The 18,201-nt window shown below is 37.0% G+C and overlaps 2 protein-coding genes and 1 long non-coding RNA gene across 3 annotated transcripts; 2 read left to right on the forward strand and 1 right to left on the reverse strand.

The window, feature by feature from the left end:
- Positions 1 to 1,138: 1,138 nt before the first annotated feature.
- On the forward strand, positions 1,139 to 2,232 carry LOC129798254 (uncharacterized). Its single transcript, XR_008751403.1, has 2 exons — positions 1,139 to 1,484; positions 1,553 to 2,232. It is a non-coding gene; the product is annotated as an uncharacterized LOC129798254 (long non-coding RNA).
- A 4,128-nt stretch (positions 2,233 to 6,360) lies between these two features.
- Positions 6,361 to 14,158, forward strand: LOC129799656 (mucin-22-like). The gene is made up of 3 exons (XM_055843756.1): positions 6,361 to 6,517; positions 6,582 to 6,694; positions 6,904 to 14,158. The coding sequence occupies exons 1-3, from the start codon at positions 6,429 to 6,431 to the stop codon at positions 13,974 to 13,976; spliced, it is 7,275 nt and encodes a 2,424-aa protein (XP_055699731.1). The 5' UTR covers positions 6,361 to 6,428; the 3' UTR covers positions 13,977 to 14,158.
- LOC129798185 (peroxidase) lies at positions 14,153 to 17,317 on the reverse strand. Its single transcript, XM_055841208.1, has 6 exons — positions 16,960 to 17,317; positions 16,687 to 16,895; positions 15,923 to 16,633; positions 15,284 to 15,822; positions 14,618 to 15,225; positions 14,153 to 14,556 (listed from the first exon to the last, which is right to left on the reverse strand). The coding sequence occupies exons 1-6, from the start codon at positions 17,109 to 17,111 to the stop codon at positions 14,262 to 14,264; spliced, it is 2,514 nt and encodes an 837-aa protein (XP_055697183.1). The 5' UTR covers positions 17,112 to 17,317; the 3' UTR covers positions 14,153 to 14,261.
- Between the last annotated feature and the right edge of the window lie 884 nt (positions 17,318 to 18,201).

Below are 18,201 nucleotides of genomic sequence, written 5' to 3' on the forward strand. Positions count from 1 at the left end.
CGCCTGTACGTGATTTTTCCTCCATATTCGAAACCTGATGAAGAAAACATCCATCCTCGAAACGTCGTCGTGAAGAATTAAAGAGAAAAAGTCAAGAAAGGTATATTTTTCCGTTCACTATCTGCTTATTTTTGAGCTTAAATAAACATTATTGTAGAGCGTACGGCCAATTCGACAATTGTTAACCCAGTCAACGGCCAAAAGAGCGAATCCTAATCTTTCATTCCCATAATAAATCCAACCACTTATCCCTAGGTTGGTACTCTTGTCGCTCGTGGCAATTAACATCAGTCTTTCAATGACAAAACATCAGTCGCCGTGGTCCATTCACTCCGATGAAATTTAAAAATGGGTGGCACCTTCTGTTCTCTAATTTTCCTTAGAAAATTTTACTTATTATTTAGGTTATTTAAGGAAGCTGCATCTGGGCTTACTTTACACAGCAAATAGCTGGAAATTTGTAAAAAATGTCCTAGGTTCCTAAATCCATCTATTTTGCGTCAGTAAAAATCGTTTCACTTTAAGTCCATTCAAAAAGTTTGAAAATGAAAAAAACGATGGTCGGTAACAGGTTCGAATGATGAAATCATTCTAAGACTGAGTCATTAAAATTGAAAATATCCAACAATTGGTTGTAGGCCATACTTGTAGCGCCTAAGATTTCAAATTATCTCCAATCTCTAAGTTCAATTAAACCAAAGTGAAGGTGATTAAAATTTATACTTAATTGAGTGCTATTTTTCCGATGGAATTAAATGATTATTCGTACTTAAGTGAATGCTGTCCTACTTAAAGTGTTTGATATAGTTTTGTAATAGGTCCAGATAAACTCTTACAAAGCACATGGTCTTTACATGCAATCTTCTATTATGTAATCTCAAACGTTTTTAAACCCAGAACTCCACTGATAATCAAAATCGCATTTTATTCCAATTTAATTAACTCAGGCTTGTAACCTATTTATTTCATGAAAAAATGCAAAATTTCGATAAAAACATCATTGCATTAAGTGGGTACTTGAACTTGTGTTCTTATTGCGTTGTTTCCAATGTAAAATATCCCCTTTCACGCAGGTAAACTTTTATGGTTTCCCTCATGCAATTCGAAATGACTTTTAGTTCTCAGTTCACTTCAAACATTGTCTCTTTATTGGAATTTCAGGAAATAATTGTCAGCCACACGTTTAGACTCTTTCCAACCGATAGCAAATTCTCCAAGCATTATCTCAAATTGTGGAGAGTAAACAGCCTGGATTTCATGTAATGAGTCATTGGCTGAGGCATAAGTCTGGAGAGAGGGAAGAGTTTGCGAAGGGTTTTCTGAAAAATTTTGGAAGCTACTTCAGTTGATCTCTGAGACTATTTCTGAGTGGCCAGCATCACCAGAGTGATCATGGAGAGAGAGCGGATTCCCCTTTTAAGTGCTTACATTGTGGAAGTTGTGCCAAATGGTCATGATATTAGTGTTTCAAGTGATGAAGACGAGTAAGATCGTAGTGCAAAAAAAAATGTATGATTTGAAAAAACTTTCCATAACGCCTATCTCTCTTGAGAATTCGACAGGTTCTCACCCTGGATGAAGTAACCTACTACAGTCATCATCCTGGCTGGTCAATATTCCGGAGATTCCTCTTCATTTCCGTATGGATCATCTTCATTACATTGCTGGTACTCTCATGGTCTTCCGCCATTCTGCACTTCCGTCAATATTGCCCATATCGTCAGGTCAACAGCAGTGACAATTTTCATAAATAAAATGAACCTAATATCACTTAATAAGCATACGGGCGTCGATGTTGAGTCTTAAAAAAAAATGTTGTATTTAATTAATCAATAAGCGTGTGAATAATGCGATAAGGAGTTGCACGGTAAGTCCCCTCAAGAATAAGTGAAAAGCGTGCAATTGCAGTAAATCACAAGATAGTGATGATGTCAATTGGGAAAATCTGAAGAGCCCCACTGAAGAATGTTTCACCAGAAATAAGTAAAATTCTCGATGGAAAAATACTGTCGAGAAGCAAAACTTGAGACAAATGTAAGATAGAGGCTCTAGATGAATCAACGAACGTAAATATTTTGTAGATAAGGAGTTTGTGAAAGTGAAATGCATATCATAATCTCTCAACAGAAGACTTTAACTTTTCGCAAGTTATTGTTCCTGAAAGGCCGTATTTAAAAAAAAGACAACAAGAAACTTCGAAAAAAATATACGATTTTTTACTTATCAGAAAAAGACTTTTACTACGTTGTTGATCTCCTTCCTCGTCGAAAAAAAAATGCAAGAACTGCATCTAGTATTTTCTAGAAACGTCTTACAGATAAGGAAAGCTAAAAATTAGAAAATTTAAAATTCGGTAATGTTTCAAGATCAAAGAAAACGAAATTTTAATTATTTCTTATTAAAGAAACTAATTTTACAACCTCATTTAAATACCCAACGTTTTTTTTAAGAAATTCTAACTACACTCAGAAAAATAATCGAGTTAAACTTACTCTAATCGATGTTAAATTAACTCTTTTCAGTAGTGATTTTCGATTAAATATATTTTAGAGTTGATTTTACTTCCATTTAGGTGTAATATACGGAAGACTTGTTTTAACCTTTTTGTCCTAAAATTTAGGGGAAGGTTTTGAAGCTTCGTATTAAAAAAGGAGTCCAAGATTTAAGATTTTTTACTGAATGCCACACACACCGAATCAATTATATCACTATATCAAAAAAATCTCTTACTTATAGGGTTTATAATTCTGCCTCACAAAATTCCTGGAAGTCCTTGGATTATCCTCTAAAGGAAAATGAAAATGTAGCGGCATTTTTTACGAAGGTGCCCTGGTTAACTCAGCTTCGTACGACTTTTTCCCACCTCTGTAGGCCTCATTTTCCCCGAAAACATTACACCGGACACAAAAATTTGGGCATCACTACTTAGATGGAACTTTCATCTAATTGTTTTCACCATTTGTAGGAGGTATCACGCATTAAAAATCAATTTTAAGCTATTTTTCTATCACTTGTTGTTCTTGCTTCGGCAGAACATATACTACTATCACTTGTTTTTTGACACTCGGAAAACCATTTTTCCCTGCATTCTGACAGTCAGTTAAGAGCTTGGTTTGGTATGATTCTCTCATAATCACACCTAATGTAATCCTCAGATTTTCTCTTAAACTTCCAATGGGTCGTACAGAACATATTTCGGACGTAATTGATTTCAAAAATGACCAGCCACCAATTTAAAATGAAATGTGGTTAGTTCCACTTAAAAACAAGGAAAATTGAATGAGAAATACTCAAAATACATCGAAGTGGCAATTAAAGAATCACATCTACCATAAGCAGTCTAGTTTCATCACTGTACAAATCAGAAAGTAGTAATCACACCTATTGTAATCTTTGTTTTTTCTCTAACGTCTCGAAACTGTCTTACAGAACATTTTTTGAACAACAGTGTTTCTCAGAATTACCAGTGATTAATTTAAAGTAAAAGGTGAAAAATTCCGCTTGAAAACAAAGCAAATTGGACGAAAAATGCTCAAAATGCACCGCATGGGCAATGAAAGAATCACACCTACCATATGCAGATTCAGGCTTAATGTTTGATTATACAGAAGTAAAATAAAAACATCTGATGAAGTCTCATTTTGATGGGGAAGTGCATGTTTTCCCTCGAGATTTTAGTGAAAATCGTTTAATATCCCAATTTTCTTGTGAATTTATTCAGTGGAATCTCTGATGAGTCAAATATCCCGAGCGACGTGCACAGTGTGACCCAAAACAGTGAGGAATTCTCAAATTCGGTGGTCAAGAATTTTGACAGGTGTTTTTACGAAGCTGCAAAATTCAATTTTCTTGAGCTGCAAGGGTGGTAATTTTTATGAATTTTTCTCCACACACAAAAACGACCCCCTTCAAGCAAAAGATTTTCACGGTAAATATTAACCCTAATAAACTCTCTATAACTTGGAATAGCTGCTTTTTCAAAAAGCCACTTGTAGTGTGCGAAAATGCATAAAATATTCCCATATCAGAATTACGATTTTAGGCCCATTTTTTAATTTTTGCGTTTTGGACCCAGGAAAAAAGGCCTAGGCGTCCAAATTTCAGAGGAAATGTGAGATGTAGGACTAGCTTTTAGATTGTCCATGAATGAAATTCATTTAGTAAATTGGAAAAAAATAAACTTTTACGAAGCTGCAACATTACAAAGGTGCAAAACCTTCCCCAACATGAAAAAAAGAGTGTAAATTATTCTTTTTAAGATTGAAAATAACTCGTTTTAAGAGTTAAAATAACTCTTTCAAATCCCAAAATTGAGAGATTTTGCAATTATATATATTTTTTAATATTATTATTTTCTTTATTAATATTGACCTCAAGTTCTCTATGTTACGAGCGTAATATCACATATAATGCACGCCTTCATGAAACACTGTAAGGCATATTTCTAGTCGATGTTCCATATGAACTTTGCCACACAAAAATCTTCTTGACTGAAGTATATTCTTAAAACAAAAACACTTAAGCATATACTTCAGTCGAGATGATATTTTATGGCATATGCGCAATATGGCATTATGCATCAAGAAAGTTTGCATACTAACAGGCGATTTCTTTTTAATTTATTTGCTTAAAAAAATAATTTTCTGTTGCTTATTTTTGTTTTTGATTCAAATTTTCTTTCGAGATACTGATTTTTAAAATTAGAAATGTAAGTTAAAATAAATTTACACGTTTCCTTTAGAAGCGTAATTTTTATGATCGTTTATCATGCACAGTTTTTAAAGAAGTAAGGTCTTTAAAAAATTCGAATAAATTTAAAAAAGTTTCTTTACCATATTATACTCAAAAACATTCCGATCGAACATTCCGGAAATCTTACTTTTACCCTGCATTATTGATCCAAAATTGGTGTTCATATTATGCTTTTCAGGTGTATTATGGGTTAAAGTTACCCTTTTTCATGTTAATTTTACACTTAAAAATGTGTAAAATTAACATTAAAAAATGTTGATATATTTTTACACCTAAAAAGTGTTAAAATTACGGGGAAAAAAAGTTAATCGCACCCCCTTTTTTGTCTCAGTGTAGAGACTACAACAAAGACTAAACCAGAAATTTTGGCAGAAATTAACATGTAAATTATAACAATGATTTAGTTAGGTGAAAGGGATGAAAGGTAGCATATCAGAATCTTAAACGGAAATCACAACAATTACTACAACAAAATCTGAAACGAAAATGGAAACTACTCTTACGACAAATGAAACTTAGTGCATGAGATTACATCATCCGTGTTATCCATTAGAATACATCTATTACACGGATCGATCAGTCTGTGACGCTTTAGGAAAGACCGTCACCTTTTGGTCGAATAGATACCCAGTTTGACTCATAGGTTATGAACTCGAATTCCGCCCGGTGGCGGTGCAAGCAAAGATCTGAATATTTGAGGTAGAAAGGTAGAAAAGGTCTTTGCACAAGAACTCCAGGAGCACAGAAGAAGCATCTACATTGTGGTGAGGCTCTCCTGAATGGTCTTCAATTTGATCTTAGCAGATCCTTCCAACACAGAATATGACGACGGATTTCACGGTTAAATGTTGTCCTTATTTCTACAACTTCGTAAAACAACAACATTGTTATATTAAATTAAAGAAAAAGGTATTCTTACTGCATTTATACCTAAATTTTATTCTGGAACGTATTGTACTTTTCAAAATATATTTCCCTAAATCAATACGTTTAGGAAAAGCCACAACAAATCGTCAATTGCATGGACTATTATCATATCTGCATTTCTTTTGTGTCAACATGTCACGCAAAAGGCGACGTTTCTATCGAAGCTCGCACCAACTGCAGATACAAAATAAATGCAAATACGACAACAGTTGATGCAATCAACGAAATGTCAACCAGAAAGCAGGCAAAAAGATCTGACTTCTCTATAATATATCATGCATTTTATTACAGTATGTCACTTTTGGTCTAATTGCTTTAAAAAAAAATCCAAAATATAAGTTTCATAAACAGTCAAATTATTATGCAAAGTTTTATTGAAAGTGACTTACAGAATCATATTTTACAACAACCGTGTATTTATGACAAGGAATTGAATTGTATTCTATAATTGATATATTCTATTACTTTATTTCTAATCAATAATGTTTGTAGTATTAATGAGTATAATCAATATTTTTTTTATATGTTTCTATGACTTTTAAGATAAAACTTATCAAACATTACCCACGTGGTTTGAAACTTCAAACTCACTATCAAGGATTGTTTGAAATGCTCTTAAAATAATTATTTAAGTGGTTATAAGGCTTGATAATTCGATCGACTCGCCAGTTCTATCTAAATGTTCATTGGTAATACTCAATTCTAACAATTAAGAGAATAACATTTAAAAACTTATAAAGAATATAATAATGAAAGTGTGGCTCCTTTTGGTTGTGGTTCAAATCATTCAAATCTCTCAAATCCATGGAAAATCCTTGAGCATCCCAGATAAGATTAAGTTTGTTTTTCATAATTAATTTTAAAGAAAATCATTTCAAATAAGTTTTAATTTTGTTTTGTAGTAAAACCAATGAAATCATTGGATTTAATTCATTAATACGTCTGATAGACAGTCTCCTGCCATCATCAATTATCTACAAGAAAAACACTGAATATTCTCTTGAAGTTGATAGTGGTGAGTGCGATATGAATAATCTAAAATAAATATGTTCCTAGAATTCATCCATAAATGAAAAAACAAATGATTAAAACAAATACATTCGAGAATACGGTTTGAGATCATTATCAGCAAATAGATTCTTAGAAATTAACTCCACTGAAGAGGCTAGCCAGAGGCCACATTCAGCAGTTGTGTAATATAATGCTTGAAACTTTATGTTTAAGATGAGACTACAGAAGCAGCTACATCAAAAACAGATATGAACACTACAGGGGATAATCAGACGGAAACTACAACTGAAACATCTACAAACGAGACTGGATTGGAAAGCACAACAGACACCGAAATGGAAACAACAATTACAACTGAAACTGATCCTAATGAAACAACTACAAACGAGACTGAATCGGAAAGCACAACAGACAATGAATTGGAAACTGCAACAGAAACTGATTTGGAAACTACAACAGTAAATGAAACCGAAACAACTGAAACAAATACAACAGAACCTGAATCGGAAAGCACAACAGAAACTGAACTGGAAACCACAACTGTAACTTTAACTGAAACACCTGCAACCGAGACTGAATCGGAGAGCACAACAGAAACTGATTTGGAAACTACAACAGTAACAGAAATTGAAACAACTACAACCGAGACTGAATCGGAAAGCACAACAGAAAATGAATTGGAAACCACAATTGTAACAGAAACTGAAACAACTACAACCGAAACTGATTCGGAAAGCACAACTGAAACTAAATTGGAAACTACAACAGAAACTGAATGGGAAACTACAACAGTAACTGAAACCGAGACAACTGAAACAACTACAACTGAAACTGAATCGGAAAGCACAACAGAAACTGAAATGGAAACCACACCAGTGACTGAAACTGAAACAACTACAACCGAAACTGAATCGGAAAGCACAACAGAAACTGAAATGGGAACCACAACAGTAACTGAAACTGAAACAACTACAACCGAGACTGAATCGGAGAGCACAACAGAAACTGAATTGGAAACTACAACTGTAACAGAAACCGAAACAACTGAATCAACTACAACAGAAACCGAATCGGAAAGCACAACTGAAACTGAATTGGAAACTACAACAGTAACTGAAACCGAAACAACTGAAACAACTACAACCGAAACTGAATCGGAAAGCACAACAGAAACTGAAATGGGAACCACAACAGTAACTAAAACTGAAACAACTGAAACAACTACAACTGAAACTGAATCAGAAAGCACAACAGAAACTGATTTGGAAACCACAACAGTAACTGAAATTGAAACAACTACAACCGAGACTGAATCGGAGAGCACAACAGAAACTGAATTGGAAACTACAACTGTAACAGAAACCGAAACAACTGAAACAACTACAACAGAAACTGAATCGGAAAGCACAACTGAAACTGAATTGGAAACTACAACTGTAACAGAAACCGAAACAACCGAAACAACTACAACTGAAACTGAATCGGAAAGCACAACAGAAACTGAAATGGAAACCACACCAGTGACTGAAACTGAAACAACTACAACCGAAACTGAATCGGAAAGCACAACAGAAACTGAAATGGGAACCACAACAGTCACTGAAATTGAAACAACTACAACCGAAACTAAATCGGAGAGCACAACAGAAACTGAATTGGAAACTACAACAGTAACTCAAACCGAAACCACTGAAACTACTACAACAGAAACTGAATCGGAAAGCACAACTGAAACCGAAACAACTGAAACAACTACAACTCAGACTGAATCGGAAAGCACAACAGAAACTGAAATGGAAACCACAACAGTAACTGAAACTGAAACAACTAGAACCGAGACTGAATCGGAGAGCACAACAGAAACTGAATTGGAGACTACAACTGTAACAGAAACCGAAACAACTGAAACAACTACAACCGAAACTGAATCGGAAAGCACAGCTGAAACTGAATTGGAAACTACAACAGTAACTGAAACCTCTACAACTGAAACCTCTACAACCGATACTGAATCGGAAAGCACAACAGAAACTGAAATGGAAACCACAACAGTAACTGAAACTGAAACAACTACAACCGAAAATGAATCGGAAAGCACAACAGAAACTGAAATGGGAACCACAACAGTAACTGAAACTGAAACAACTACAACCGAAACTGAATCGGAAAGCACAACAGAAACTGAAATGGGAACCACAACAGTAACTGAAACTGAGACAACTACAACCGAGACTGAATCGGAAAGCACAACAGAAACTGAAATGGGAACCACAACAGTAACTGAAACTGAGACAACTACAACCGAGACTGAATCGGTAAGCACAACAGAAACTGAATTGGAAACTACAACTGTAACAGAAACCGAAACAACTGAAACAACTACAACCGACACTGAATCGGAAAGCACAACAGAAACTGAATTGGAAACTACAACAGTAACTGAAACCGAAACAACTGAAACCTCTACAACCGAAACTGAATCGGAAAGCACAACAGAAACTGAAATGGGAACCACAACAGTAACTGAAACTGAAACAACTACAACCGAAACTGAATCGGAAAGCACAACAGAAACTGAAATGGGAACCACAACAGTAACTGAAACTGAAACAACTACAACCGAAACTGAATCGGAGAGCACAACAGAAACTGAATTGGAAACTACAACTGTAACAGAAACTGAAACAACTACAACCGAAACTGAATCGGAAAGCACAGCTGAAACTGAATTGCAAACTACAACAGTAACTGAAACCGAAACAACTGAAACCTCTACAACCGAAACTGAATCGGAAAGCACAACAGAAACTGAAATGGAAACCACAACAGTAACTGAAACTGAAACAACTACAACCGAAACTGAATCGGAAAGCACAGTTGAAACTGAATTGGAAACCACAACAGTAACTGAAACTGAAACAACTACAACCGAAAATGAATCGGAAAGCACAACAGAAACTGAAATGGGAACCACAACAGTAACTGAAACTGAAACAACTACAACCGAGACTGAATCGGAAAGCACAACAGAAACTGAAATGGGAACCACAACAGTAACTGAAACTGAAACAACTACAACCGAAACTGAATCGGAAAGCACAGCTGAAACTGAATTGGAAACCACAACAGTAACTGAAACTGAAACAACTACAACCGAAAATGAATCGGAAAGCACAACAGAAACAGAAATGGGAACCACAACAGTAACTGAAACTGAAACAACTACAACCGAAACTGAATCGGAAAGCACAACAGAAACTGAAATGGGAACCACAACAGTAACTGAAACTGAAACAACTACAACCGAGACTGAATCGGAAAGCACAACAGAAACTGAATTGGATACTACAACAGTAACAAAAACCGAAACAACTACAACCGAAACTGAATCGGAAAGCACAGTTGAAACTGAATTGGAAACCACAACAGTAACTGAAACTGAAACAACTACAACCGAAAATGAATCGGAAAGCACAACAGAAACAGAAATGGGAACCACAACAGTAACTGAAACTGAAACAACTACAACCGAAACTGAATCGGAAAGCACAACAGAAACTGAAATGGGAACCACAACAGTAACTGAAACTGAAACCTCTACAACCGAAACTGAATCGGAAAGCACAACAGAAACTGAAATGGGAACCACAACAGTAACTGAAACTGAAACAACTACAACCGAAACTGAATCGGAAAGCACAACAGAAACTGAAATGGGAACCACAACAGTAACTGAAACTGAAACAACTACAACCGAAACTGAATCGGAGAGCACAACAGAAACTGAATTGGAAACTACAACTGTAACAGAAACTGAAACAACTACAACCGAAACTGAATCGGAAAGCACAGCTGAAACTGAATTGCAAACTACAACAGTAACTGAAACCGAAACAACTGAAACCTCTACAACCGAAACTGAATCGGAAAGCACAACAGAAACTGAAATGGAAACCACAACAGTAACTGAAACTGAAACAACTACAACCGAAACTGAATCGGAAAGCACAGTTGAAACTGAATTGGAAACCACAACAGTAACTGAAACTGAAACAACTACAACCGAAAATGAATCGGAAAGCACAACAGAAACAGAAATGGGAACCACAACAGTAACTGAAACTGAAACAACTACAACCGAAACTGAATCGGAAAGCACAACAGAAACTGAAATGGGAACCACAACAGTAACTGAAACTGAAACCTCTACAACCGAAACTGAATCGGAAAGCACAACAGAAACTGAAATGGGAACCACAACAGTAACTGAAACTGAAACAACTACAACCGAAACTGAATCGGAAAGCACAACAGAAACTGAAATGGGAACCACAACAGTAACTGAAACTGAAACAACTACAACCGAAACTGAATCGGAGAGCACAACAGAAACTGAATTGGAAACTACAACTGTAACAGAAACTGAAACAACTACAACCGAAACTGAATCGGAAAGCACAGCTGAAACTGAATTGCAAACTACAACAGTAACTGAAACCGAAACAACTGAAACCTCTACAACCGAAACTGAATCGGAAAGCACAACAGAAACTGAAATGGAAACCACAACAGTAACTGAAACTGAAACAACTACAACCGAAACTGAATCGGAAAGCACAGTTGAAACTGAATTGGAAACCACAACAGTAACTGAAACTGAAACAACTACAACCGAAAATGAATCGGAAAGCACAACAGAAACTGAAATGGGAACCACAACAGTAACTGAAACTGAAACAACTACAACCGAGACTGAATCGGAAAGCACAACAGAAACTGAAATGGGAACCACAACAGTAACTGAAACTGAAACAACTACAACCGAAACTGAATCGGAAAGCACAGCTGAAACTGAATTGGAAACCACAACAGTAACTGAAACTGAAACAACTACAACCGAAAATGAATCGGAAAGCACAACAGAAACAGAAATGGGAACCACAACAGTAACTGAAACTGAAACAACTACAACCGAAACTGAATCAGAAAGCACAACAGAAACTGAAATGGAAACCACACCAATGACTGAAACTGAAACAACTACAACTCAGACTGAATCGGAAAGCACAACAGAAACTGTACTGGAAACTACAACAGTTACAGAAACTGAAACTACTACATCCGAAATTATATCGGAAAGCACAACAGAAACTGAAATGGAAACCACACCAGTGACTGAAACTGAAACAACTACAACTCAGACTGAATCGGAAAGCACAACAGAAACTGTACTGGAAACTACAACAGTTACAGAAACTGAAACAACTACATCCGAAACTATATCGGGAAGCACAACAGAAACTGAATTGGAAACTACAAGTGTAACAGAAACTGAAACAACTACAACCGAGACTGAATCGGAAAGCACAACAGAAACTGAACTGGAAACTACAACAGTAATCACACCAGAAACAACTACAACCGAGACTGAATCGGTAAGCACAACAGAAACTGAATTGGAAACTACAACAGTAACTGATTTGGAAACCACAACAGTAACTGAAACTGAAACAACTACAACCGAGACAGGATCGGAAAGCACAACAGAAACTGAATTGGATACTACAACAGTAACTCAAACCGAAACAACTGAAACAACTACAACCGAAACTGAATCAGAAAGCACAACAGAAACTGAATTGGATACTACAACAGTAACTCAAACCGAAACAACTGAAACAATTACAACCGAAACTGAATCAGAAAGCACAACAGAAACTGAAATGGAAACCACACCAGTGACTGAAACTGAAACAACTACAACTCAGACTGAATCGGAAAGCACAACAGAAACTGTACTGGAAACTACAACAGTTACAGAAACTGAAACAACTACAACCGAGACTGAATCGGAAAGCACAACAGAAACTGAATTGGATACTACAACAGTAACTCAAACCGAAACAACTGAAACAACTACAACCGAAACTGAATCAGAAAGCACAACAGAAACTGAAATGGAAACCACACCAGTGACTGAAGCTGAAACAACTACAACTCAGACTGAATCGGAAAGCACAACAGAAACTGTACTGGAAACTACAACAGTTACAGAAACTGAAACAACTACATCCGAAATTATATCGGAAAGCACAACAGAAACTGATTTGGAAACTACAACAGTAACAGAAACTGAAACAACTACAAACGAGACTGAATCGGAAAGCACAACAGAAACTGAAATGGAAACTACAACTGTAACAGAAACCGAAACCACTGAAACAACTACAACCGAATCTGGATCGGAAAGCACAACAGAAACTGAATTGGAAACTACAACAGTAACTCAAACCGAAACATCTGAAACAACTACAACCGAGACTGAATCAGAAAGCACAACAGAAACTGAATTGGAAACTACAAGTGTAACAGAAACCGAAACAACTACAAACGAGACTGGATCGGAAACCACAACAGAAACTGAACTGGAAACTACAACAGTAACCACACCAGAAACAACTACAACCGAAACTGAATCGGAAAGCACAACAGAAACTGAATTGGAAACTACAAGTTTAACAGAAACCGAAACAACTACAACCGGAACTGGTTCGGAAAGCACAACAGTAACTGATTTGGAAACTACAACAGTAACTGATTTGGAAACCACAACAATAACTGAGACTGAAACAACTACAACCGAGACAGGATCGGAAAGCACAACAGAAACAGAATTGGAAACTACAACAGAAACTGATGTGGAAACTACAACAGTAACTGAAACTGAAACAACTACAACCGAAACTGAATCGGAAAGCACAGCTGAAACTGAATTGAAAACTACAACAGTAACAGAAACTGAAACAACTACAACCGAGACTGTATCGGAAAGCACAACGGAAACCCAGGTGGAAACTACAACAGTAACCACAGCAGAAACAACTACAACCGAGACTGGATCTGAGAGCACAACAGAAACTGAATTAGATACTACAACAGTAACTGAAACAGAAATAACTGAAACAACCACAACCGAAACTGGATCAGGAAGTACAACAGGAACTGACTTGCAAACTACGACTAAATCTGAATTCGAAACTACTACACGAACTAACTGGGAAACTACAACAGTAAGTGTTACGGAGAGTGTTACTAAAACTAATGTTGCAACCACAACAGAAACTCAGTTTCAGACTACAACACAAAGCAGCTTAGAATCTACAACAAAAACTGAATTTGAAATTACGACCGAGGCTGAACAATCTACTTCAAATCCTAATAGTTCATCTATGTTGAAAGTAAATCTTGTACTTCTCATAGTTTCATTTTACAACTTTGCAAGTTAAGCATAACATTTTTTAAAAGAAAATGTTATTTTAAGTGCGCTTTAGTGTAAAAAGAATTACACATATACAAGTATTATGTTAAAAGCATTGTTTATCAGTGAACGGTAATATACAAAATCATGTTTTGTTTATCTAATACAATAAAATTATTTACAATACAATAAATTTAAATTAAATTTTAATTTTAAATTTGTTTTATTTTCCTTTAGAAAAATTACATTTCGTATTAAATTTATTTCAATCACTGAGTTCCAATATTACTTATTTTAATATTAATTTATTTTATTAAACTAAAGGCTTGGTAACATTTCCAGTCCTTGACGGATGAGCCATTATTTTTGATTGAACTGAGCCCGCTTTAACTGTATGAAAACGCTTCTCCTTCCAAGGAGTGAAATCAAAAGTGTCCAGAGATTCGCAATGAACTATTGGATTTTCATCACTTGAACTTCTCATAACTTCTTTCTGAGTTCGATCAACGGCATCAGCGTTTGCACAAATAACTCCTGCAAGTGTGGTCTTACGAATTTCTTGCCTCTGAGCAGGAGAGAAGCGTTGGAATCCATGAGTCCTTTCGTACCTGAAACGTTTTAATTTTGAATCAAGATAATTGTCTATAATAATGTTGAATTTAGGCCTACCAAAAGACATCCCCTTCTTTGAGTCGCACAAACTGATCACCTAACATGCAGAGGAGTAAAGGACCCACAAGAGAATCGTTTACAGGGCTTTCGAGTAAGGCTCCTGTGTACACATCTACGTCATCAGGACGTTGGTAGAGCTTTTGCAAACGTTTGGTTGCATCTGAACCTACGATTTCACGCATTTCTTGCCAAGTATCTGCTCCCGATAGGCCACATTTCCGACGCCATTCGGGATACCCAGGGAGTCCATGATCCCTTCCACGCTGGATATTTAGGGATACGAGGTCGAGTCCGCAAGGTGGTTGGGGTTTTCTCTCAGTTGGATTCTCAAACAGCCGCTCAGTGAGTTCAGTGGTAAAACGAGCATCTGGTCGAGATAAACTCGTATCTACAGCGCTACCAATGGCTTCGTCAACGCCTCTAGGATGCCATAGGGAGAAGGGATTAAAGAGCATTTCATGCAAATGAATAGATTCAGTTGTGTTATCGTCCCGAGAAGCATTCATGAGCCCAGGCAGAAGGTTGTGAGAGAACCTAAAAGCAGCTGCGGCAAAACTGTTAGCCACACTAGGATCCACTTCAGGATTATAGGTGTCCGTTGTTTCCTAAGAGAAAATTTAACTTCAAAAACAGATTTCTGATAAAATGCTACGGGGACCTTACGTTGCCAGGGATAAGTTTCAAATGAATACAAAGCTCCCAACCGAGAAGAATGGGCAAGAATTCTGTGTAGGTTATATGTTGAATCTGAGCCCCTAGGATCTTACGAGCCTCCTGGAATAGTTTTTCATCCGTCCAATTGGGATTCACAGCACTGAGCCCTTCTGCTAAGTGATTATGATGCCGCGCCCAGATCAGATGCATCGATGTCAAAAGTAGGTTCTCGTTAGCTCTAGGATCTCCGGTATCGAAACAGTATTTCCCTGCGGCGTTCTGCACAGCGTCGTTGCATCCATCAGCTGGATCTGTAGACAGAGGTAGGAGAGTACGATTATCCGGTGTGTGGAACATCCTGAGTCGCCCTCCTACGTTTTCCCGAAGGATCTTTGTTCGAGAATCCGTAGAACCGTAGACAGCAGATCCATCAATGAAAGCTGTTGCTTGATTTAGTTGCTGTCTAGGTCCTAACCGTCCAGTAGGGGCCGGTGCTGATCGAACAAATCCCATGCAAGTTACATTGTACTCATCAAAATATGGATCACCTAAATGATAGATTTTTTTAAACTCAGCTGTCTAGAATTTAGGTTCCTAAAACAAATCTCCTAAAGCATAAGTACGATTTAAAATTATTCAATTATTTACCTTTCTCTATTGGAACGGGAAAGCATTCGGGATAATTTTGAGCTTCCTCAGAGCAACAATCAATCGGTTGTCCATCCTGACCCTGATTGATTGCAGTAGCAGTAATATCATGATCTAGGAACTGACCCCATACAGCCATCATCACTGTAAATTTAGGATCAGATTCAAATTCCGGACGATGCATTTCCAATGAAACTTTTCTAGCAGAGGGAAGCTTAGTCCCATCATTGGATATTCTAGGTTTCTGAACTCCATCCCCGTAGTCTGGATTGAGGATGCGCCTGAAGGGTGTAAGAGACTCTCCAAAATGAGGGTTTTCTTTATTGTTACATGTCCCATTGGCTGTCCGGTAGATAGATGAAACACGGGAACAGTTTCGATGAAGAGAAGGTTGACCTAGGTCGATAGGAATTCCCTGACCAATTGAATGCCTTCGTGCAGAGTTTCTTCTTGGACGAGTGGTATTCCGATGACGTTGCAAAAAGTCCCTAGTTGCCTGGTTCTCTACAAAACCTCGCTTTGTCATGACCCTAGCTTCAGGGGTTGACGCTATGGCCTTCTGATGACGAAATGATGGTGTGCCAGTACTTGGACTCGGAATTCCTTCTTCTAGGATCTCTTTGTCTCCTAAAGCCTTCTTTCCTGCGCTCACAGCATCGTTTACTTCCTTCTGCGTTGGTTCAGGTAGAGTCCAATTATCCGGACTTTCATCTGAAAATCGATTTATTTGTACAATTTATTTTGCATTGTAATTTACAATTCACCTTCTAGGGGCCAATTGAGTAGCAGAAGTACTTGGAAGGCTTCCAGTGTTGTCGCATTCAGAGCTCCTGCCGAGACGTTCAATACACTTTCTGTATTATTTTCCAGAGCAAATGTCGATGGAATATTGGTTGAATTATCTACAGGATCACCTCCTTCAGCGCTCAAGGTATAGGATATTGTGATTACCAGGGCCACAATGAATATTACCCTAAGAGATTTATCAAAAGCTCTGAATTTAGCAGCTTAAGATTAGGTGATCAATATTAACTTACAGGAAAGTAGCACAAATGCAACACTGAAACTGCCGAATTTGTCTCTGACGAGCTCTTGTGCCAAATCCCCGAGGATAAACGTAAGATGGTCCTGGAGGAATATCCGTGGTGAGCGGAGTAGTTTCACTTGCCATCGTGAAGAAGTTCTTCATTCAAACTAATTTCTTGTCAAGTCTCTTGCACACCTCACGTTTTCCACACGACACTCTCACCTTATTTTTCCCACTCAAAAATAATAAACTTTCATCCAAAGAAAACCTCCAATAGATTCATGTGCCCTGTTCAACGCCCAAGAAGTGACTAATTTGCTGAAGAACGTTATGGCGTGTGTAACTCGAGAAGTTCAAGCAATTTCTCACCTGCACCTCACCAAAGTCATGCTGAGATAAACTTGATTTGGAGAAAAGTTTAATTTCCTCATGAGATTTACAGCAATGCAAATATTTAGTACATTTCTGTATCAGAAAGTATTGCAGGAGATAAAACATCCAGAGAGTACCAGAAATATTTGGGGCACTTCTGGACTACCCTGCAGCATTGTAGGGCTTCATTGCATACACAATAGTGGGGTTTACTATATATTTGCGCAAAATCTATTGGAGAATAAAGCATTTTGCATAAAAAGATTGAATTACAAAATGATGGATATACATTTGAAAAAAAATCCTACAAGTATGCACAAGAAGCGTGCAGGAATACGTTACTTTTTGAAAAAAGTGCTCTCAGGTTCTCATAACACTTGATAAGTTTCTGAAGACGATCTTTTGCGTTGAACTGTAGATGGCAGGTTTTTCCTATTTTGAACTGAAACGAACGACCAACACCTGTTGCTTCTGGCACACGTGACTTTCTTTGCGTATACTAAATTCTGATATCGTTTCTTCCATCAGCAAGCCTCGTATAATAATAGAATAATTTATAGACGATATTAGGGGAGGGTGGGGTAGTTAACGACAGGGCAGTTTCAATTTTTGCATATTCTCCTTATCTCTTTGAAAGGAATGAGATAAAACCCTTATGCGTTATTAAAGAGATACCTGTGAGATCCATGTTCATAAAAAATAATTAATTTCGTGACGCTTCTCGTTTGAATTCTGTAGGGTAAGTGTGCCAAATTCCGGCCAGCTTGCAATTTCGGCCACTTTTTTTATTCCTCGAATTTCCACGAATTTTTAGATTTTACGTACTCTAGATATTACACAATGCAAAAGAATAACAAAAAACGTAGCTTCGACAAATTAG

This window comes from Phlebotomus papatasi, chromosome 1 (assembly GCF_024763615.1).
Source record: "Phlebotomus papatasi isolate M1 chromosome 1, Ppap_2.1, whole genome shotgun sequence".
Classification (NCBI taxonomy): Eukaryota; Metazoa; Arthropoda; class Insecta; order Diptera; family Psychodidae; genus Phlebotomus; species Phlebotomus papatasi.